Below are 19,629 nucleotides of genomic sequence, written 5' to 3'. Positions count from 1 at the left end.
ATTGAGACAAATATAGACAAATATTCTGCCTATTGTGACTGTATTATATCCTGTACCCGCTTGTCGACCTCCTTTCAGAGGAGTGTTAGAGAAATAGGAGATTTTTTTGGCATACCGGCTTGAACTGCCGAGGTCATTCTGCCTCAATTATGGGTCATTACGGCTGTCAAAGATGACGTGACCTCTTCGCCACGCTGCTGTACATTCTCTATCACCTCAGCACACTCCAGAACAGCTCGTGTCTGGTCCTTCAAGATTAGGTACTTTGTTTTCGTCAGTTCTGTGAGTGAAAGGGGGAACGGTTATTCTTACACAAAATAGGAATAATTTGCTCCCAAAATAAAGTTTTGTTTGGCATTGATATTTTGTGACGAAATTGGATTTAGTCAGCTGTGAAATCATTTTATGTAAAGCACGCCAGCCAGGGAGCATAAATTTGATGTTGATGCTAAAAAAAAAGACTCAAACATGCTGTGTATTCTTTAATTGTTATTACTCAATAACTTCCCATTTCATTTCTTAACTTCAAGTATGTGCTGTACATTCTCTTCGCAGCTTTTTATTGAGAGTGTTGTGGTATATTTAGGAAAACACAACACTCTTTTGTGTACTCTCTCAAGGATTTTTGACACAATTCCTAGATTTTCAGGATAGTAAAGATTTTGCCATTCACTCAAATGGCTTCATTTAGTTGATCTCATGAAATGATTTTATGCCATCTAGCACAGTCACTTTCTAATGAGATGCTAGGTTATATCGAGCTTGCATTTTTGTTTGCATGTTAGATATATTGTTTGTTTGCATGAATTTTTGCATTTTCCAAGTCGACTTTTGTAGTATACTGTACTGCATAGCTTATCACATAACCAACATTGTATCATTTTTAATTTGAACACGAATCATATTTTGTTTTCCCGTGCCTAAGTAATCTGAAATGCAGATTTTGCCCTCATTTGCTGTGCTCGTAGACAATAGATGGGACACATAGTGGCATCTCTATGAGGGTAGAAAGTCATTTCTAAGCTGTTACAGACTGGACTTGCCTGTCCTCTGACACCACTTCTGTGGCTAGTCATGCACAGACACATCTGTCATGCTCTGCTGTGATTTCACACTCCAGGATGCTACACTGAACAGCAGTGAGAAACTATGGGAGGTATAGACCCTCCGGTCTCTCGGGGGCATCAATTCAACATGTGCTGGTAATGTGACAGAATCACATCTGTGTTAACGGTCACTCAGTTTGGTCGGTCTGCTGTTGTTTTGATGCGTTTAACCCAACGCTGGGGATCGGGTTTTGTGCTGGTGTAGCTAGTGATCTTCGCTGTAAGAAAATCTTTAATTGACAAAAGTGCTGTTTTCTACTTATTATTTTCGGGTTTTTAAAAGGCGCTAAAACCATTACACTGCAAAAATATATAGGTAAAAGGTTAAATGACAGGTTTTCCCATTTTCTTGTAAATTTGCAGTCTTTTTCCGTAATTTGATGGTTTTGGGCCGTATTTCAAATATACGTGAAAAGTCAATAAAAAAACAGTAAAATTCTGTAAAAGTATGTTTTTTTTGACACTGTACAAGTAGGGTGTAAAGTAAACAAATATACTGTACCAAAAAAGTAATTTATATTTTTTCTGGTGCCCTACTGTAGTTCTGGCCCGGAACATAAGCGTTTTTTACAGGTATTCACATGTTTTTTTTCAACAGTGTATTGCCGTTTCATTTACAAGAATAATATGGATATGGAAGCTGCCCAGATTTTATTTTCTCTTGGTGAAAATATTTGATCATGGAGTTCTTGGTGGTTATGCAAATTTCTCTAGATGTGTCAAGTGGAACACATTGCTGAAAATTCATTAGCCCTAATATTCAGAGCGAATGATGAGTTAATAAAATATTGAAAAAGCCCCTAACACTGTTTCTAACACCAGTCCCAATTTGCAAAACCTCGGTCCTGTAACCAACTTTAATCATCAACCTTAAACCACGTCTCTAAAGCAGTTCCTGGCCCACCTAACCAACCCCAAATGCGCGACATAGATCTAGATCCATTCTGTGATTCTAAAGAAGCCTGGTTGGGGACACCAAACACTATGCCGTATTTAGGCCAACTTTCATTGAATATTTACTGTAATACAAGATCAATGAAGAGTGTCGAAGACAGCAATCTGTGCTAATTCACTTTAATGTGTCTCCTCCTTCAAACTATTATTACAAATGGACTTCTCCACCAGACAACATCCTCTCCACCCTTGCATGCCAGCATACATCCAGGCTCCAGCCGAGCACTGTTTCATTAGCCTGTCAAACTCAATAATAGTTAGAACCTGGTCCTCTCACCCCGCACGGCAAACTCAATCAGCGCTATGATTTCATAACCCCTGCTTTGTGACAGGGCTTATTTTATCAAAGCTCCGATCCACTCCGATTAACGTAAGGTGCACACACACGGGGGTGAAATATAACACTGCGAGAGTGAGTCCGGGTTGGGGAAGGCGGGGGCAAGGGCGCCCATAAATCAGAATTGTGGGATACTGGGAGGTGCTGATGAGCCAGCAGAAGGCGAGCGTCCTGAAACAGTGATGATATGTGACGGCCGTGAGGAGCTGAAGATGGTAGAAAATGTATGAGGAATCAGATACCATAAATAAACCCAGATAGAAAAACAAACCTGACATTTCGGTCCCCGGTCCACTTCCCTTGAGAAACGAGGGAATGAAGGAAAATATAATGTCTGTTGGGATGATGTTTTCATTGGTTTTTCCCATGATCCTCTGTGTTGGCTGACTCGCCGTCATTTAAACATTTGTTCTTTTTGTTTTGTCTCCACCTGCCGCAGACGACGGACGACATCGTGTCCTCGGCAGAATGTTCCAGTGATGACGAGGACCTGGAGGAGTGTGACGGGGGACACACAGGTGGGATGGCTGTGTTATGATTGTGCTTGCTTTAACTATCTCTCCTCTTTGAGTTGCAACCGAGGGTTCCCCCTCTCAAAGCATCACCCCATGACAACACAGTAACTCCAAAAGTGAAAAAAATTCAATGTTTCAAACTCAAAATGCATTATGTGAAGTGATATTGAAGTAATGCAAAAAGTATATGGACACCTAATTGACGCCTTAAATGCCTTGATGTCATTGCCTTAGACATGAAATACAGAACTTATGGTGCTGGAGCCTGTTTATGCAGAGGAAAACATTGTTTTCGTCTTAGCATTTCTCATTTTACTGTAGTTTACTTATAGTTACGTTTCAGAGAGTATTCACGCAGGAATCACATTAAATAAGTTGGCTGGGTATTCTGTTCTACATTATCTAAAGCTGACGGACAGCCAACCGAATTGATTATTTGTGATTATAGTCTGAATCTGCATTTTCATAAAGACTATTTTATGTAATTTGCATTCATATATATTTTTTGAGGTGGTTATTGTCCCTGCCAATGTGAAAATTAGTTCTTTAAATACCCATTTGCTTATTTTCATTGCTGTCTAATATATTGATTCCTGAAGCTCGGGAGGTTGATTTGGAAACTTGAATTGTTTGGTCCTTAGCTTTACAATAAACATAATGGGATTTTAAATCGAAAAAATGGCTGTTATAGCTGTTCTCAGGGCTAACTTGCTGTTTTTAATGAAGGTGATGTACAAAGGTAACCTAGCAGAGCAACCCCCGTGTAGTTTACCACATTAACTATGAAAATGTGCTTAACTTGAAATTTTCTTAAAATTTTAAGTAAAGACAGTTTTTCATAGTTAAATTTGTCCGAGACAAATGTTTACATTAAATATTAGATATAAAATAAATATTAGTCGAAAGCGACTTACAGATGAGGGAAACAATGGAAGCAATGGGAAAAACAAAAAGCATAAGTGCAATAAAAAATACCGATCACATATAGCCTACCACAGTATACACAGCTAAGTGTTTTTTTTTTTTTTAGAAAGAGTATTTGATCTAAAGCAATGACATTGAGATGTTTGTGGCACTTGTGTCCTGCCGATTCCTGTCAGTTGGTTTATATGATCAAATTCAATAAATCTGGAAGCATTGGGCTTATCAGGGTTACACGTGGTTATGGGGCTGAACATCACTGACATGGTTGTGTAATTATACTAATTTTGTCCTCTCAGTGATGAACTGAGAGTCAAACCTTTTAAAAAAGGAACAAAATTAGTATCAAACTCCATGTAGTTCACTGTGATGCTGCAAAATGTATCAGTACTGAACACGATGGGTTTCTTGCAGTCCGTGTGTGTGCGTGCGTCTTTGACAGATGATACATTTTGACACGTTTACAAATCAACGAAAACGATGCTTTCGGCATAACGATTTCTGATGTGTAGCTGAACTAACTGCAACGGAAACTATTATTCCTTCCTGTTTGTTCCTTTGTTTCCTCACTTTGAAGGCTTGCCTTACGTTAAAGCATTCTAATAGAGAACAGATATCCTCGAATTTCTGTGCTCATCCTTCTCCACACATATCGTAGCCACAAGGTTAAACAAACTTTGCCGCGCACAAGAGTATGACATGCGATGCAAACGTTGATTTGGTCGAGCTAATTCGTGTTAGCGGAGCAGTGATTCTCAACTAGTGGGTAAAAAACGAAAAATATATAACTTTATATTTACAGGAAATGCTCCGTTTTAAAGCGTAAGGAAAATGCACATTTGTTTGCAATTTACAAGAGCGCGCTTTGTGGTGACCAAATCTCAGAGCACCAACTCATGAAATTTAAGACACAGCTAGAAATGTTTAAAGCAATATCTAACATCAACATAAAAAACATGCACTTCATAGTAATTTTAAAGAATATCTTTGTTAACCTTGGAGGCTGAGTTGGGTTGACATCCAATGTCAAATCTGGGGTCCAAAGCCAGTTGAGAACCACTGTTTTAGAGAACTTGGGCTTTGCTGTAATTTTCAGACCTTCGCCACAGGTCGAGACGAAGTCCGTGCTGTTAATTTTATTGCTTGTGAGTCCATTATGGATGCAAGTCTTGTTTGGTTTATGAAACTTAAGTGGTCCGCTTGCCGCCCTATGCGTGGACCTTTCAACCAAAAGACCTTTAATTGATTCAAAATGCCTCATAAGAGTAATTAATGCCCTTGAATTTACCTCAAACTACACTCAGCTTAATACTACGCAAATGACCTGCGCCGACTACATTTGAACCCTCCAGTCCCAATTATACCAATTAAAACCACGTTAGCCGCCATTGCGTTTCGTTTGTATTTTCGTATAATAACTAAATGTTATTTTCAACCTTTTTCGAGCGTGTCACGCACGTTTACCTCACAGGCTAGCATCCATATGGTCCGTCAATACCTTTGACTTTACAGATGGCCCTTATTTATTTGTTTGCCTTTTAACGCCATTTATTTCCGCCAACTTTCAAGGTCACTCTGCTCATTATAGAAAATGTTCACCAAGTGTTAGCTGACAGCAAACCTGACAGCAGACAGTTTTATTTATTTAGAAATACTCCCTAACTGTGTTAAAACTAATACCAGCCCCAAGTTCGCGGCAACAGGAAGTTCGCTATTGGACAGTTTGCAGTTTATCTTTCATCTGTTCTCATCCGACATTCGATGCGTGCACACTTAGGCACAAACCACCACGTTCATACGATTTCATGTCGACACAGAAATTCACGTTTTCAGTCTGACCTTCCCTTCAGATTTCGTGGACAGTTTGCATGATACATTTCTGTTTTGGTTGAACCTTTTTCCATGTGGAAACCATCTTCCTACCGTATCCTCTCTTTGACATCTCCATTCATGTGCTTTATTTGCCTTATTTTCTAGAGTTTTGTTTTTGTTTTTTCTTTGATGTCCTCATCCCCCCATTTTCCAGGATTAAAATCGTATCCTCTTGTTTCGTCTCATCTTGTGCCGCATGGAATTTTGGTGGTTGAAAAAAATCGAAATCTCCTCCTCATGTTTTGTTACGTTTTGTGCCATAAGGCTGAAATGAAACATCCCCACATACTGAACGACAGGAAATTAAAGGCAACAAAATCTTTTCTTGCCATCATATATATATAATTTTTTTATTTAAGCCCTGCGCAGGCAACCCCCATTCTGTCTGAAGAAAGTTGTGTGTGAAAGAATGACCGCCCTCCCCACCCGTCCATTCCCGATGTCATCTTTATTTCTGTGCCTTTCTGCATACACATGTCCGTTTGAATGCAGATGGCATAAAAAGAGTTTTATTGCCACAAAGTATATCTGTTTTTCTATTCAATTTGTTGCTATTGATCAGTCACGTTTGTGGCATGCGTTGAGTGCAAACTAACCGACCCCCTGCAGGAGGTCCCCATCAACTCTAGCATGGATGTGATTGGCTTCATCTGGCGTGCTTCTCCACCCATGAGTGTGCTAACAGGCTGTCTTGCATATCATCTGTCTATGTACTGCCGTCTTGTCTTTGTGTGTTTCGTGTGTCTGTCTGATGTCTTGCTGATTCTTGTGATTTCGCTCTATGTTTTGTGAAACTTTGGAACACGTTTGAACCCATGGGAATTCCACAATACGGCCAATGACAAACAAATCCGAGTCCAATTCTTCTGTCCAAATGATTTCTTCTATCCCAGGCTCTTACGCAAAGAATCATGCTTGTGTTATTTTCCAAAAAGTGTGTAAACACTGACGACTTATCAACGTATTGCAACCATTGGCACATACAGTAAGGACAGTATTACGAAAACCTGTTTGCAAACCACTTTTTCTGGTGTAGTTAATGGAGCAGAAATGCTGAAACACACTTCAGCCTACAAATAAGCGTCATTTATGTTTGACTAGATCACAAGAGCCAACTCTCTGTTTGAAGACTAAAAATAAACCCCGCCGACAAAAGACAACTGACATCGTTTTGACAGAACAGCCTTGATGTTCGAATCAAAAAGGAGAAAAGCTCCCACTAGTGTCGTTCACAAGAAGAAACGGTCTTTTAATGTAAAAATGATGTTGTGTCACTAAGATCCCTAAAGTTTTCATCTTGCTGTCATGCACATCAGGTGACTAAGATGGAAAGCCTGTCCTCAAAGCGTAGCATTAGTCAGGCGAGCACCGAGAGGTGGTACCTGGAACGTCTTTGGCGCAGTTTCGGTGTAGTCTGGTCCCGTTGGGCTGGTTGTCACTTTGGAACAGCTCTCAAATCAGTTAAAGGTTATTAAGCTGACACGTTGAGCGTGCAAGAAGGTTAGCTTAATGGCTATACAACAAATCGAGCGTCAGTCAACAGTCACATGCCTCCAGCTGAGGATGGCAATTTGACACCTGGGGTCGCACTGGGATATGAAGGATGAGCACCAATCTGTGACATGCCAGGACACAAGATCCCTAAGTGAGAAAGAAAAACAAACCGGAGGAAACAAAACCAATAGGCAGCCATGAGAAGCGTCATGACCACTAAAGACTACAGCCGAAAAAGTCTGATTTATATGACCCCTTGCGTAGCCTCACCTTATAAACATGGACCAGGCCTGCACTAGCAGCTGTTGTTTCAAGTTTCCCTAAATAGCACACATACATCTTTAAGATGTCTGTAAGATGTTTATGATTTAGGATGTATGTAAAACTGCATTTTTAAATATGTTTTTACACAGCAGACATTTTCCAGATCTTTTGCAGACATGTTACAGATGCACCTGTGCTAAATGGGATGTGACTATGAAGGCACTGTGATGGAAAGCTAAAGTCACCAAAAAATAAAAATTGATTTTTTTTCATGTAGTGTGAATATTTTCGCCTTAAAAATGTCTTACGGTCCAAAACGGACAGAATTTGCATTTAAAAGCATTTAAAAAACATATGTTTGACATCATATTCCAAACTGTGATGTAAATGAAAAGCTATTGTACCGTGGGCGCTAGGTGTCCCTGCGCTGCAACAGAAGAAAACACATGCAAAAACACACAAGCAAATTCAGAAAGCATCTCCATTAGTTTGGCGACACATGCCCTGCAAATTCTCGAAACACAAACAAACACAGAAACGCGCTGCAAATACTCGCAACACAAGCAAATACTCGCAACACAAACAAACACAGAAACGCGCTGCAAATTCTCGCAACACAAACAAACACAGAAACCCGCTGCAAATACTCGCAACACAAACAAACACAGAAACGCGCTCCAAGTTGCACGGACGACACAAAGGTGTTTCCGGGGGACCCCAAAAACTGATGCACCTGATTGGGACCCGCTTCATTTTGACTGTTCAAATTCATTAGTGGAGTTGTCAGCCACATTGACTATGTCGACTAGAATACGTTTTTAATCATTTTTTTAAACCTTTAAACTTTTTTATAGTGACACTTGTTTAAGTAAGTCGGGCAGTTACTACTTCTCATCGTTTTTTTTAAACTGTTCAAATCGACAGGCTAATAATATCCTACGGACGTACGTTAAGAAAGTTAAAATAAAGTTATAAAGCAACTACCTTTAATGTGGCTGACAACTCCACTGATGAATTTGAACAGTCAAAGTGAAGCGCGTCCCAATCAGGTGCATCAGTTTTTGCGGTCCCCTGGAAACACTTCCGTTGTCCTCTGTGCAGTTTGCAGCGCGTTTCTGTGTTTGTTTGTGTTGCGAGTATATGCAGCGCGTTTCTGTGTTTGTTTGTGTTTCGAGGATTTGCAGGGCATGTGTCGTCAAACTAATGAAGATGCTTTCTGAATTTGCTTGTGTTTTTTTGTGTTTGCATGTGTTTTCTTCTATTGCAGCGCAGTGACACCTAGCGGCCACCGTACTATTGGCTATTATAAAAAGGCATTAAATATGTTCCACCCTAACTTGTTTACATATCAAACAAAGTAATATGCTTCATGGTCCGTCATTGGGGATTTTACAGAAATTATCCCAAAGTAAGGCATTGTTCTAAAAATCCTTAACAGAGTTTTCTGACTAAATGAGAGGATATACACAAGATTATCTTCACCTATATTTACAAAATGAAGAAAAATGTACTCCTAGATAATGTTACTAACTCAATGTTAATTCTTCTATGGGCTGAAGTACCATAGTAAGTTATGTTATAGAAAAGGAAAATATATGTTTATTGACACAGTTATAATCACTATGATATTGCAGTAGTCCTTCTGAAACCTCATGTTCAAATTCACTGTTTTTGAGGAAATGAAAAAAAACTCTTTTTTAAATGATTAAATACAGTGTTGTCATTGTTGACAAACACTTCTTAATCATTTTCATTTGTTAAATATTTGCAAAACCTGACAAACATTAAGGGTGACTAATAATAATGATTATTGCCAACAAAATAAAAATCATGGAATATCGAAATTAAGAAAGGACAAGATCCCGGATACAGGGCGGCCGAAATAAGCTTTCTCCGCAGGGTGTCTGGGCGATCTCTTAGAGATATGGTGAGAAGCTCGGTCACTCGGGAGGAGCTCAGAGTAGATCCGTTGCTCCTCCACATCGAGAGGGGCCAGCTGAGGTGGCTCGGGCATCTTTTCCGGATGCCCCCTGGACGCCTTCCCGGGAAGGTGTTCCGGGCATGTCCCACCGGGAGGAGACTCCGGGGAAGACCTAGGACACGCTGGAGGGACTTTGTCTCCCGGCTGGCCTGGGAACGCCTCGGTGTCCCCCCGGAAGAGCTGGAGGAAGTGTCTAGCGAGAGGGAAGTCTGGGCATCCCTGCTTAGACTGCTGCCCCCGCGACCCGGCCCCGATAAGCGGAAGAAAATGGATGGATGGATCGAAATTAAGATTTCAGAAGGATAGCAGTGATATGAGTCATTAACTCTGTTATTTCAGTGTAACAGGAAAAAAATGACCTTAATTTAACAGCTTTTTTGAAGACAAGCATACATATTATTTATTTATATTATTATTTAAACTTATACATTTATTATATATTATTATACAAAAATATATAATATTGCTTCACAATGTTTTAAAGAAATAAGTGCAAACACTAGTTTAGCTTGTACGCGCGAGCAGAAGTGACAAATGGGGTGGAGTTTAGCAAAGGGTCAACTGATCAATCGGAGTGTAATCTGATACTCTAAGGAAATATCAAGAGGGTCAGTTTTTGTCTCAGTTTCTGTGGAGAGACACGCTGTTATTGTTTACCTCAGCATTCTTCGCGGCCTTCTCATTTCCCATTTTCTATTCTGTGCGCTACTGATGAGTTAGCAGAGGTGAGGAGAACTGCAGCAGCCGCGTAACACAAAAGGATTTGGCTGCGGCGTACCTTCTGAAGCGCGGGGGCCGGCTCACGCAGCCTTCCCTTTCAGGGGATCAGGCAGGTTAAGCCCCGCGCACCTGCGGCATTCATCATCGTTTGGGTAGACTCAGCGAAAGCAAGATGGTCACGGAGGTTAGGCACAGATATCTGACGGACGGATTTGATTTGCCCTGCGAAAGAGAGAGAGGACTACTGTGAATGTCAGCCGTTTCGCTCCATTTAGTTTGTTTTGCATCCTTGGAAAGTTGCACTGAAAGGTGAAATTTTGCTCCGAAGATGCTTTTGAAGGCGTGAGAATGCTGAGAAAGAGGGTGGCACCTCAGATTTGTTTACAGGAATTAGCTTCTGTAAGCACACCGAGAGAACGCCGCAATGTGGCGAAGCTTAAGGCTTAATGCAGTGTGGAAGTATTTGCCATGTAATGGAACACATCCTCCCTTCTTCAAAACAAACATACTCCCCTGAGACAAAAACGCAGTGTTTGTGCCGAATTATTACAATGTGAAAATGATCGTTGCTTGTTAATCGTTAATGCGAGATTAATGTATTTACCGAGACATGGGTTGTCCTCCGTGGCACATTCTTTGTGCCTGTGGTTCTGGTAGATGCTTTCATCTTGATCAGCCAAAAATGAATCCATTAGCTTAGGACGGCCTAGGGAATCACTGAGACTTATTAAAGATACAACGATTGTAGTTCAATTACCGTATAAGTAATTAGCTTTTTATGTTACTTAATGTATTCATGTCTGTGCACTTTGTGACTGCGTTCTCACATGAAATGTTTGTTTATATAACTATTGCGTATTCTTGTGAATTATATCATGGAAATCTTTGACATCACTGTCAGTGAATTTCGGCTAAGAATTGGCATATGTAATGTGAATTCAATGGCCGTTTAATATCCCCGGTTTTCGAATTTGTTTGAAATCCTGCTCCACAAAACTGTATTAAAGAGCCAATGGTTAACATACTATAAAAAATATACTGGAAAACCACCTGGGAGAAAAATATTGTGATCTGTTCAGCTCAGATGCCATTTTGTGGAATTCCCTGCGTTTACTGTCAGTAATGTTGAGCGAACGGCTGTTGGTTACACAATGATCTACATTCTAAATTACAACTATTTTATTAAAAAACACTGCATTTATCCATGTGATGCTGACGAGATTCAATTGATCAGTGTACATCCAGTACCCCACAGCCTTTGGCCCATGTGTTTCTCTAGATGAGCTCTCCTGATCCCAGCTTGCAGTGCTGTGATTCTACTTTCCCTAAATGCAACTTGTTAAAAGCATGACTTCACCTTGCAGTAGGAACTAAAACCAAAAAGTGATTTTCCTCCTTTTCCCAAAACCAACCTCCTTTGTGCTGTCAAGCTACTAACAACAGATTGACAGAAGCAAACCTAATAATGGTATTATTAGTTGGAAAGGTGGTGACTGTATGATGTCCCTCCTCAGTATGTGCTTTTACAGTGTGAGAATTTGAATTGTTTGTTTGTTTATTTATCTGTTATCTTTTCCTTTTAATGCTTTTTGCATACATGCATACATATATATACAGTACATACATGTTCTCCATTTATTTGTATGTGTATATATGTGTGTGTATGTATATATTTTGCTTAACCAAAACAGAATTCTATCCAAAATGCTCAATTTGGTATAGTTGTGTTCAGAACTTTCAAAGAACGTGTAATTGTTGTGAGCCATCTTTGGGTAAGAAGTGATCCAGATGTTTGACTGACAGCACATCATTGGTGAGGTTAAATGATTTTTGGATGGAATTCTCTTTGTTCAAATAACAATATAGTAGTTTATAAGTATCAAAACTTTGTGCTTTATTTTCATTCTTGTTTCTTGTTTAGTTACTTTTTTCAAAAACGAATTGCTTCTATATAAAGTAAATAAAGCTATGGGACTATATTAGCAATGCTTATATATATAGCTGTAAATGTATACATTTATATTTGTTTGTCAAGAGAAAAAACAAGATTATAATGTCAAAAAATCATAGCCAGTTAATTCGCCACTGGTCAACCTATTTGAAATCTGGCAAATTGAGAAACTGCATGGGACAGAAGTTGCAGCTTAGGGTCTGTAAGAGTGTCAGTCTTGAGTGCTATTTGATCTGTAGATGGGCATGTATATGCTCATTGTTTGTATATCCCCATCCCTTCCTTACAGCCCAAAGCTCTATTGCCGCCCGACCGCTTCGTACCGCCCTTACATGGACATGGCAACTGACGTACACGTTCACTTCCATCTATGTCATTTCCTACCTAGTCTGTTCATAGGCCCCTCCTTCTCTTTCTCTTATCCCTCCCCTTCTCTTAACAACGGTAGAGTATGTACAGTCATTCAGTCATTCAAGAATTCATATGTAACAAAAAAAGATGCAGAGAAAACAAAATGATCTAAAAGAAAAGTAATGCAATGATGTACAGTTTTCTTTTGTAGAGAAAAAGGATTTATTTATCAAGAATGAGCAGAACGGTGACATTTATTTTTCATGTCATGGTGTGTGAATGTATGTGTCGTTGCCTCCCTGTACCATCTTGTCTAAGAAAAAATTCTGATATATCAGATCGTAGGATAAATTGATTGCTTGAAACTTGTCGGATTAACCCCAAGCATTCTTACACAACTTTCTTTTGTAAATTTTTTTCTTCCTGCCAAATTCATGCGGGCAATTTGTTGATGTAAGTCAAAGAACTGTTGCTATGCTTCCACACTTTGATGACTTTGTTTTATAGGCTTTCCATTGTTTCAGACTAATTTCATTTTCTTTTTCTATACCTACAACTCGACTCTCTGTGCCTTTGGTTTGCGAATGTTTCTGGTGTTTTGCTCTTACCATTTACCAATTGTTTGCATTGCTTTTTCACTTTTCTTTCCTGTACTTTTCATTTGGTTCGTTGTTTGAGACCTGCGTTGCCTTACAGTGCCCTTTGTTGTTTGTAAGTCTGCAATGTAATCGACAAAGCCACCCTGGCATGAGTTCAAGCAGTTTTTACCAACATCTGGATGGTTCTCGCATTACAATTAGAAGATTATTATTGTTGTCATAATGGACCACATTATTGAAACACGAGCAGAACAAATCTGTTGTGTGTAAACCGCTTCGTATTTTTTGACAGCCGATTAGTTCTGTTCGGGGTTCATCAATCTTACCAAATTTCCATGAGATGTTTTATGAAGAATTTACGCTCACGTTTGTTCTGATCATTTTATTCAACAAGGTGCGAAGTGTGTTAAAATGACATCCTCGAGATCCATCCGTATATACTGCACATTCAGGTGTTGTTGAATCTGTGACTTGTGCCATTGTGGCAGTTTCATAGAAACTGTCAAAAGGCAATTGGCTTTCATCTCAAGCGTGGCAGACTTAAAAGAGGAGACAAGTAAAATAGTGATTTTCTCCACAGTTTCCATGAGCCGCTCAGAAAATTTGAAATCTAAATGCAATAATTGTGTTTTCGTAAGTGCTCCATATATTACTATCTCCATTGATCTGATGTTTGTCAGTTTAGCAGGACACCAAATTTTCTATCTAAATGAATTTCACTTTTCACTAATCTCTATATGTACTAAATATAAAGACTATAGACTTGTTGAGACTTGCACATGCTGTCTTTGACGTTTTGGGGCCTGATTCATGCAAAACAGGTGACTGATCTTATAGGTCGGTTCTAAAGTGGGTTGTGGAAGATGCCCATTAATTGAATCAGGGAGAATATATTTTGAGAATAAGACACTTAATTAGCCTCGTTTAAATAGAAGGTAGACACATATATGCTGAAGATATTTAATTTAAATGTAAATTCCAAAGAGTTTTGTTCTCACATTAGGTGCCTTTTTACATTTGGCTTGCAGGCAGGTTGCAAACAAGATGCAGGTTATTGAAACAAACAGTGCTTGAATTGAATCATGTCTAACAGAGGTCCCCACTAAAAGATGTTTTTTTATACAGGAACCAAGGCCCGGTTGCAAGAAACCCCATAAGATAAGAATACCCCTTAGTGACAATACTGTTGTATTTATAATTAAGGGTTTTTTTAACTTAAAGGATTTCTTGCAACTAAACCAAAACGTAAAAATTGTATATGAAAATGCTGTTAATAAAAAAAATGGTAATACAGTACTAATTCTATTTTTCTTAATTCAGCATAGTGCAACAGAATCAAATGTTTTAATAATTATTAGAGGCTATCAAACGACTAATCACGATTAATCGCATCAAGAATAAAAAATTTGTTTACATGATACATGTCTGTGTACTATGCATATTCATTTTATATTCATTAACACAAAAACACACATACATACATACTTAGGAATACACATATTTAGGAAGAATATAGATTTATATTTACAAATAGTTTAAATTAAATATGAACGTTTCATTTTTTTCTATTTTTCTTGAATATATTAATGTATGTTTTTGTGTTTAAGAACATAAACTTAATATGCACAGTGCAAGACATATATTATATAAACACAAACCTTTATTCTGGATGTGATTAATCACGATTAATTGTTCGACAGCCCACTAATTATCCAAATAACGCATCGAAAGCTTTTATGATTATAAATGATAAGAAGCAGTGAAGTATTGAACCAAGTAGCATGTTTTAATGAAAACAGCAGATAAAACATAGAATTGCTGAAGCTTAATGTGTCAAAACCCAAGAAATTCAAAACCCTGAAATGGAACGGATAAATACGGTACAAAAAGAAATGGAGAGAAAAGACAGACAATTATTCTAAAAAAATAAAATTCTACAAAAAATAGACTTCTTGGCTATTGTAAATAATTTGCTTGCAATATTTACTGTCTTATCCCCCAAAAATGTTAGATTTGTCCTCATTTTCTTAAATATGTCTATCTAGTGGTCATGGATCCCCTCCGATTCAAGCACTGAAAACAGAACAATTTAGTTTAATTTTGTGAATTTGTCCCTTTTGAAAAGGGTCAGTTGATTAAGCCAATAGAAAAGCTCACAGCCCTGCATGTCCCTTCAAGCCTTTTGATACAACGAACCTTACATTTCCATGTTCTCTTTCAGTTCTTTTTTCATCTTGATTTATTTGACCATTGAAATAGATGAGTGTTTTTGTGATATTCTTTTTCAAAATTTCTTGCTTTGCTCTACTTGGTCATGTGCAGTTGACTCTATGTGAGCAGCAAAGAGTTTTCCGGAACGGACACTAATTTCCTCTCTTCTCTTTTGCTTCCCAGGAGGGGAGTTAGTCATCCCCATTCTAGTCGAGGATCCCATAGACATCCCTCCCGTTTTCACTCGAGTCCCTTTCATCCCTCTTCCCCCAACCCTTCACCCCGTCCTCACCATTATTGAAACCACCAAAGAGTCCCTGTCAATTGCCACCGAAGCGGGGGTACCTTGCTTGTCGGACCGAGGCAGCGATGATTGTGATGATGATGGTGATGATGATGATGGTGATGGCTTGGTGATATCGGGGTTTGGCTCAGGGGAGGCCTTCGACTCGAGCCTCCCCCCCACTGACGATGAAGATTTTTACACCACCTTCTCCCTGGTAACAGATAAGATCTTGACCACGTCGACCTACGAAGGCGGCTACAAAGCTCTCGCGCCCAAGTGGGAAGTTAAGGAATTTAAGCCTAGCAAGGCATCTGAGGCGGGCAGGCCCACGGTTGTCCCACCTCTGCCTGACCTCAGAAGCTCGGCATCATCGCCCGTCGTACCCGAGGCCGCGCCCAAAATCCCAGCCGGGAAAATGAACAACCGCGAGATCAAACCCCAACCGGACATAGTGTTGCTACCGCTGCCCACAGCTTACGACGCAGACGGCACCAAACCCAGAGGGCCGTACATCACCCAGCCCATGTTACGCACTATCCCCAGCGCCCTGCCCACAGTTCCAGGTATCAGGAGAGTGCCCCCCGGGGCCTCGGAGGTGATACGCGAGTCCAGCAGCACAACGGGCATGGTGGTGGGTATTGTCTCCGCTGCCGCCCTGTGCATCCTCATTCTCCTCTATGCCATGTACAAATACAGGAACAGGGACGAGGGCTCGTATCAGGTAGACGAACAGAGGAACTACATCAGCAATTCAGCTCAGAACAACGGCACTGTAGTGAAAGACAAACAACCCAGCTCTAAGGGTGCCGGCAACAAGAGACCCAAAGATAAAGACAAGGAATACTATGTATAAAACACAATCCCACATACAAACATTTGAGAAATCTTGGACTGGGAGAAGTGATTTCACAGTGAAAATGCTTTAAGAACTCAATGGCGCTGAGTCAAAATGGACCCATTTCCAAGTTCTGTGATTAGAAGCACACTTAAAACGGTAAGCGTAGGGAGAAGGCGAGAAGGACTCTGGGGACCTTGATACCTTACTTTCTGTCTGGTTGTGGGACAGTACCAGTGTAAAATATCTCATTGTTACATTGTTACCCCTCAAGTGACTTTCAGAGGTTCGAAAATCCTTGGTGTAAAAAAAGAGGAAAGAAAAAAAACAAAGCAACCCTTGTCCATCGTAATCCTGTACAAAACGACAACGATCATGGATCATGATTTTGGGCATGCATGTGACGTGTGTGATGTAGTACTGATATCTTTGCAAAGATGAGATTGGGAGTACTATTTTATCTCACGCTGGAAGGGAAACGATCCATTAGACAAATGGTGTTTTTTAATTGTGTTGGAATATGTGTTACAGGGGGTTTCCGTGGAAAATGACAGATTAACTTTTTCTAGCTTTTGTTAACATTTTTTTTCTCCGCTAGCATTCTCCTTTTTCCTTTGATTTCTTTGTCATTTTCTCTTCCGGTGTCTGTCAAAAACAAACTCGCACTCACGTTCTGAATGAGCTCTGTCATGTGTTGCCAGATTCACCTTACGAATGGAAAATGAGACATTCTGTAGTACATCATAAATTTCTGTCATAAATACTTAAGTCATTTGCCTAACACATTTCACACCATATGGAGCAACTGTGAGCGAAGCAATGCACGACAGAGGGCTGGAATTGATTTGCAGAAGCTGAATCCAATGTGAACAAGTGTATATTTCATGTCACAGTCAACTGTGTCAAACAATAAATATGTTTACATATTTTGTTACATCATAACTGTTGTACTTTGTAGCTCATTATTTTACATGAGTTGATTTTGAGATTTTCGTACTCTTTCTGTACTAATTGAACATTATGTTTAGTTTTCTTGTAGTTCGGGCGGTGGGGTGCAAAAGTCTACGACCACTAATAATATGACAAAGTCTAATATAAGATTTGGAATTATGCTGAGGTAACATGGGTAATGCAGCCTATGACTACATGGATGCCAAAACAACATTTGCATTTACAGTACATGCACTGTTGTCAGCTTACTTGCAACCCCAATAAACATGTGGTTTAGTCAGTAACAAGGTTTTTTCTTCTGAACTTCCCAACTGGGTTTCCTTTAACAGTGTGGTTTCATTAACTTACTCCCGTGTCTACATACTAGTGTTGTCACGATACCATAAACTTATCTTAAAGTACTTTACCAGCTGAAGTGTCATGATACCATTTATTATCCTGATATAGTGCCCTGTTCTGATGATTCATAATTCAAATCTGCAAATGAACCAAAATGACCTAAATACACAGATCCAGATGAATCAGTCCCAGTTTGAACACTTTAGTATGATTACAAGCCAAAACATACAAATGGCATGAAGCAATCCACATGAAAAAATACTGCAGTATACTTTTATACTTACTATGGTAAACTGTAGTAAACTAGTAGTAAGTATACTACAACAGTTTTCATGCGGGAACTAATAGAATGTGCAACATTTCAAAGATACAGCAAGGTGATCAGAAATATTACATAAAATAACAGTTTTTTTTTTAAAAGTTTTTTATGTTTTTGTTCAGTTTTACCGTTTATGAATCTTTTTCCCCCCCCGGTCTTTTTCTGTAATTTGACAGATTTTCCTACCATGTTTCAAAAATACACAAAATAAAATTTTGAAAACTGTAAAATTAAGTTTTTGTGAACAGTGAATGTTTCAACGTGAAATTACAGATCTTTGGACATTACATGTGGAAAAATCTTTCCCAAAAAACAGCCAGTAGGTGGTTGCAACTTTTCACTAAGTTAACGAATTATTCAACAGATTCATTCAAAACAGCTGATTTATTCAAGAACGTTGCAAGAGACTTATTTTAATAACTCACCCAATCAATGACTCGTCAGAATGGTTCAAAACACGGAATTATTTATAAACGAAACACAGCTGTGTGTGGTTTAGGAAAGAAAAAATATGTTTCAAAATCAGCCTTTTTTGTTTACATGATTAGAAAACTCGCCAACTTATAATTTTTGAAATGCTACTTTCTGCAAAAACTCGGAATAAACCATTTTCTTTAATGCATGTTAATGTAATCCATTCCAGCTGGAGTGCATGCTTTCAATGATGTAAAAGCAGACGTACCAAATATTAACACATTTGAACTTTTTTTAACTCAGATGTTATGCATCAGGTAAACAAAATTTGTAATAAATTCGAAAATGATTTCCATTAGTGTTCTCAGATGTTTGAACCCCACTGCAAATGGAGAAAGTGTTCCGAAACAGTATTGTTGGGTCAATCCATCTCGAGGGTTTTGTATAAGTCACATGTATGAGTAAGACTGGAAGACCTCAACTGATAGATATTGCCCTCCACACTTGAATCCAGGCTTCATGTCATTGGTTATTTTATTCCCGGTTCTTGTTTTCTATTTAAACAAGGTTACAAGAGCTCACATAATAAAGGTGGATGATGGATTCACACTGCTGCCATGGAGCTGAGGATGATTTGTTTTTTGTTTTTGTTTCGTTTACTGTATTTATGATTTTTCAATATGTTCCGCTGTTATTGTGCAGTCTTTTAGTTTGTTGATTTATGACCGTTTGTGCTGGCAGTAGTTGGAATATGTCATCTTTTCTACTCATGTTTATTTCTTGTTTTGTTAACGCGGCACTCTGATTTGTGCGCCGTCATTTTGTGTTCTTCATTTCTCGATTCGTCAATTATTGTTTTCACTCTTGACTTTCAGCTATGTCCAGCAATAAAATGTTCCCAATTGTTTTCAACACTATTGTTCGCCGTTTCTTAATATACTGTGACTGAAATCACAGATTACAAGAGTGTATACATTAAGGTTGTAGAAGGGAAAATTTCATTTATTCGTTCTTTTCTAAAAAAAAAATTCAAGACGGACCTACCACAAACTCAGAGTTTGCAATTAAACCATATATATATATATATATATGTATAGGTCTAGTATGTATACTGTATATATATATATATATATATATATATATTAAACTTCAACAAAATGCAGGGATTCTACCAAAGGGGCTGTAACCATGGAAATGGGAATCGTATGA

General features: G+C 38.8%; 1 protein-coding gene across 1 annotated transcript in view; it reads left to right on the top strand.

The window, feature by feature from the left end:
- nrxn3b (neurexin 3b) overlaps nt 1–19,332 on the top strand; it is a 248,514-nt gene extending 229,182 nt beyond the window's left edge. The window contains exons 22-23 of the mRNA XM_056763675.1: nt 2,837–2,915; nt 15,460–19,332. Coding sequence (XP_056619653.1) covers nt 2,837–2,915; nt 15,460–16,415 — 1,035 coding nt within the window. The 3' untranslated portion in view covers nt 16,416–19,332. The remainder of the gene's footprint in view (nt 1–2,836; nt 2,916–15,459) is intronic.
- Nucleotides 19,333–19,629: the final 297 nt, after the last annotated feature.

Source organism: Triplophysa dalaica, chromosome 13, assembly GCF_015846415.1.
Source record: "Triplophysa dalaica isolate WHDGS20190420 chromosome 13, ASM1584641v1, whole genome shotgun sequence".
Taxonomy (NCBI): Eukaryota; Metazoa; Chordata; class Actinopteri; order Cypriniformes; family Nemacheilidae; genus Triplophysa; species Triplophysa dalaica.
Note: the sequence above shows the minus strand (reverse complement) of the source record. Positions and strands in the feature narration are given on the sequence as shown.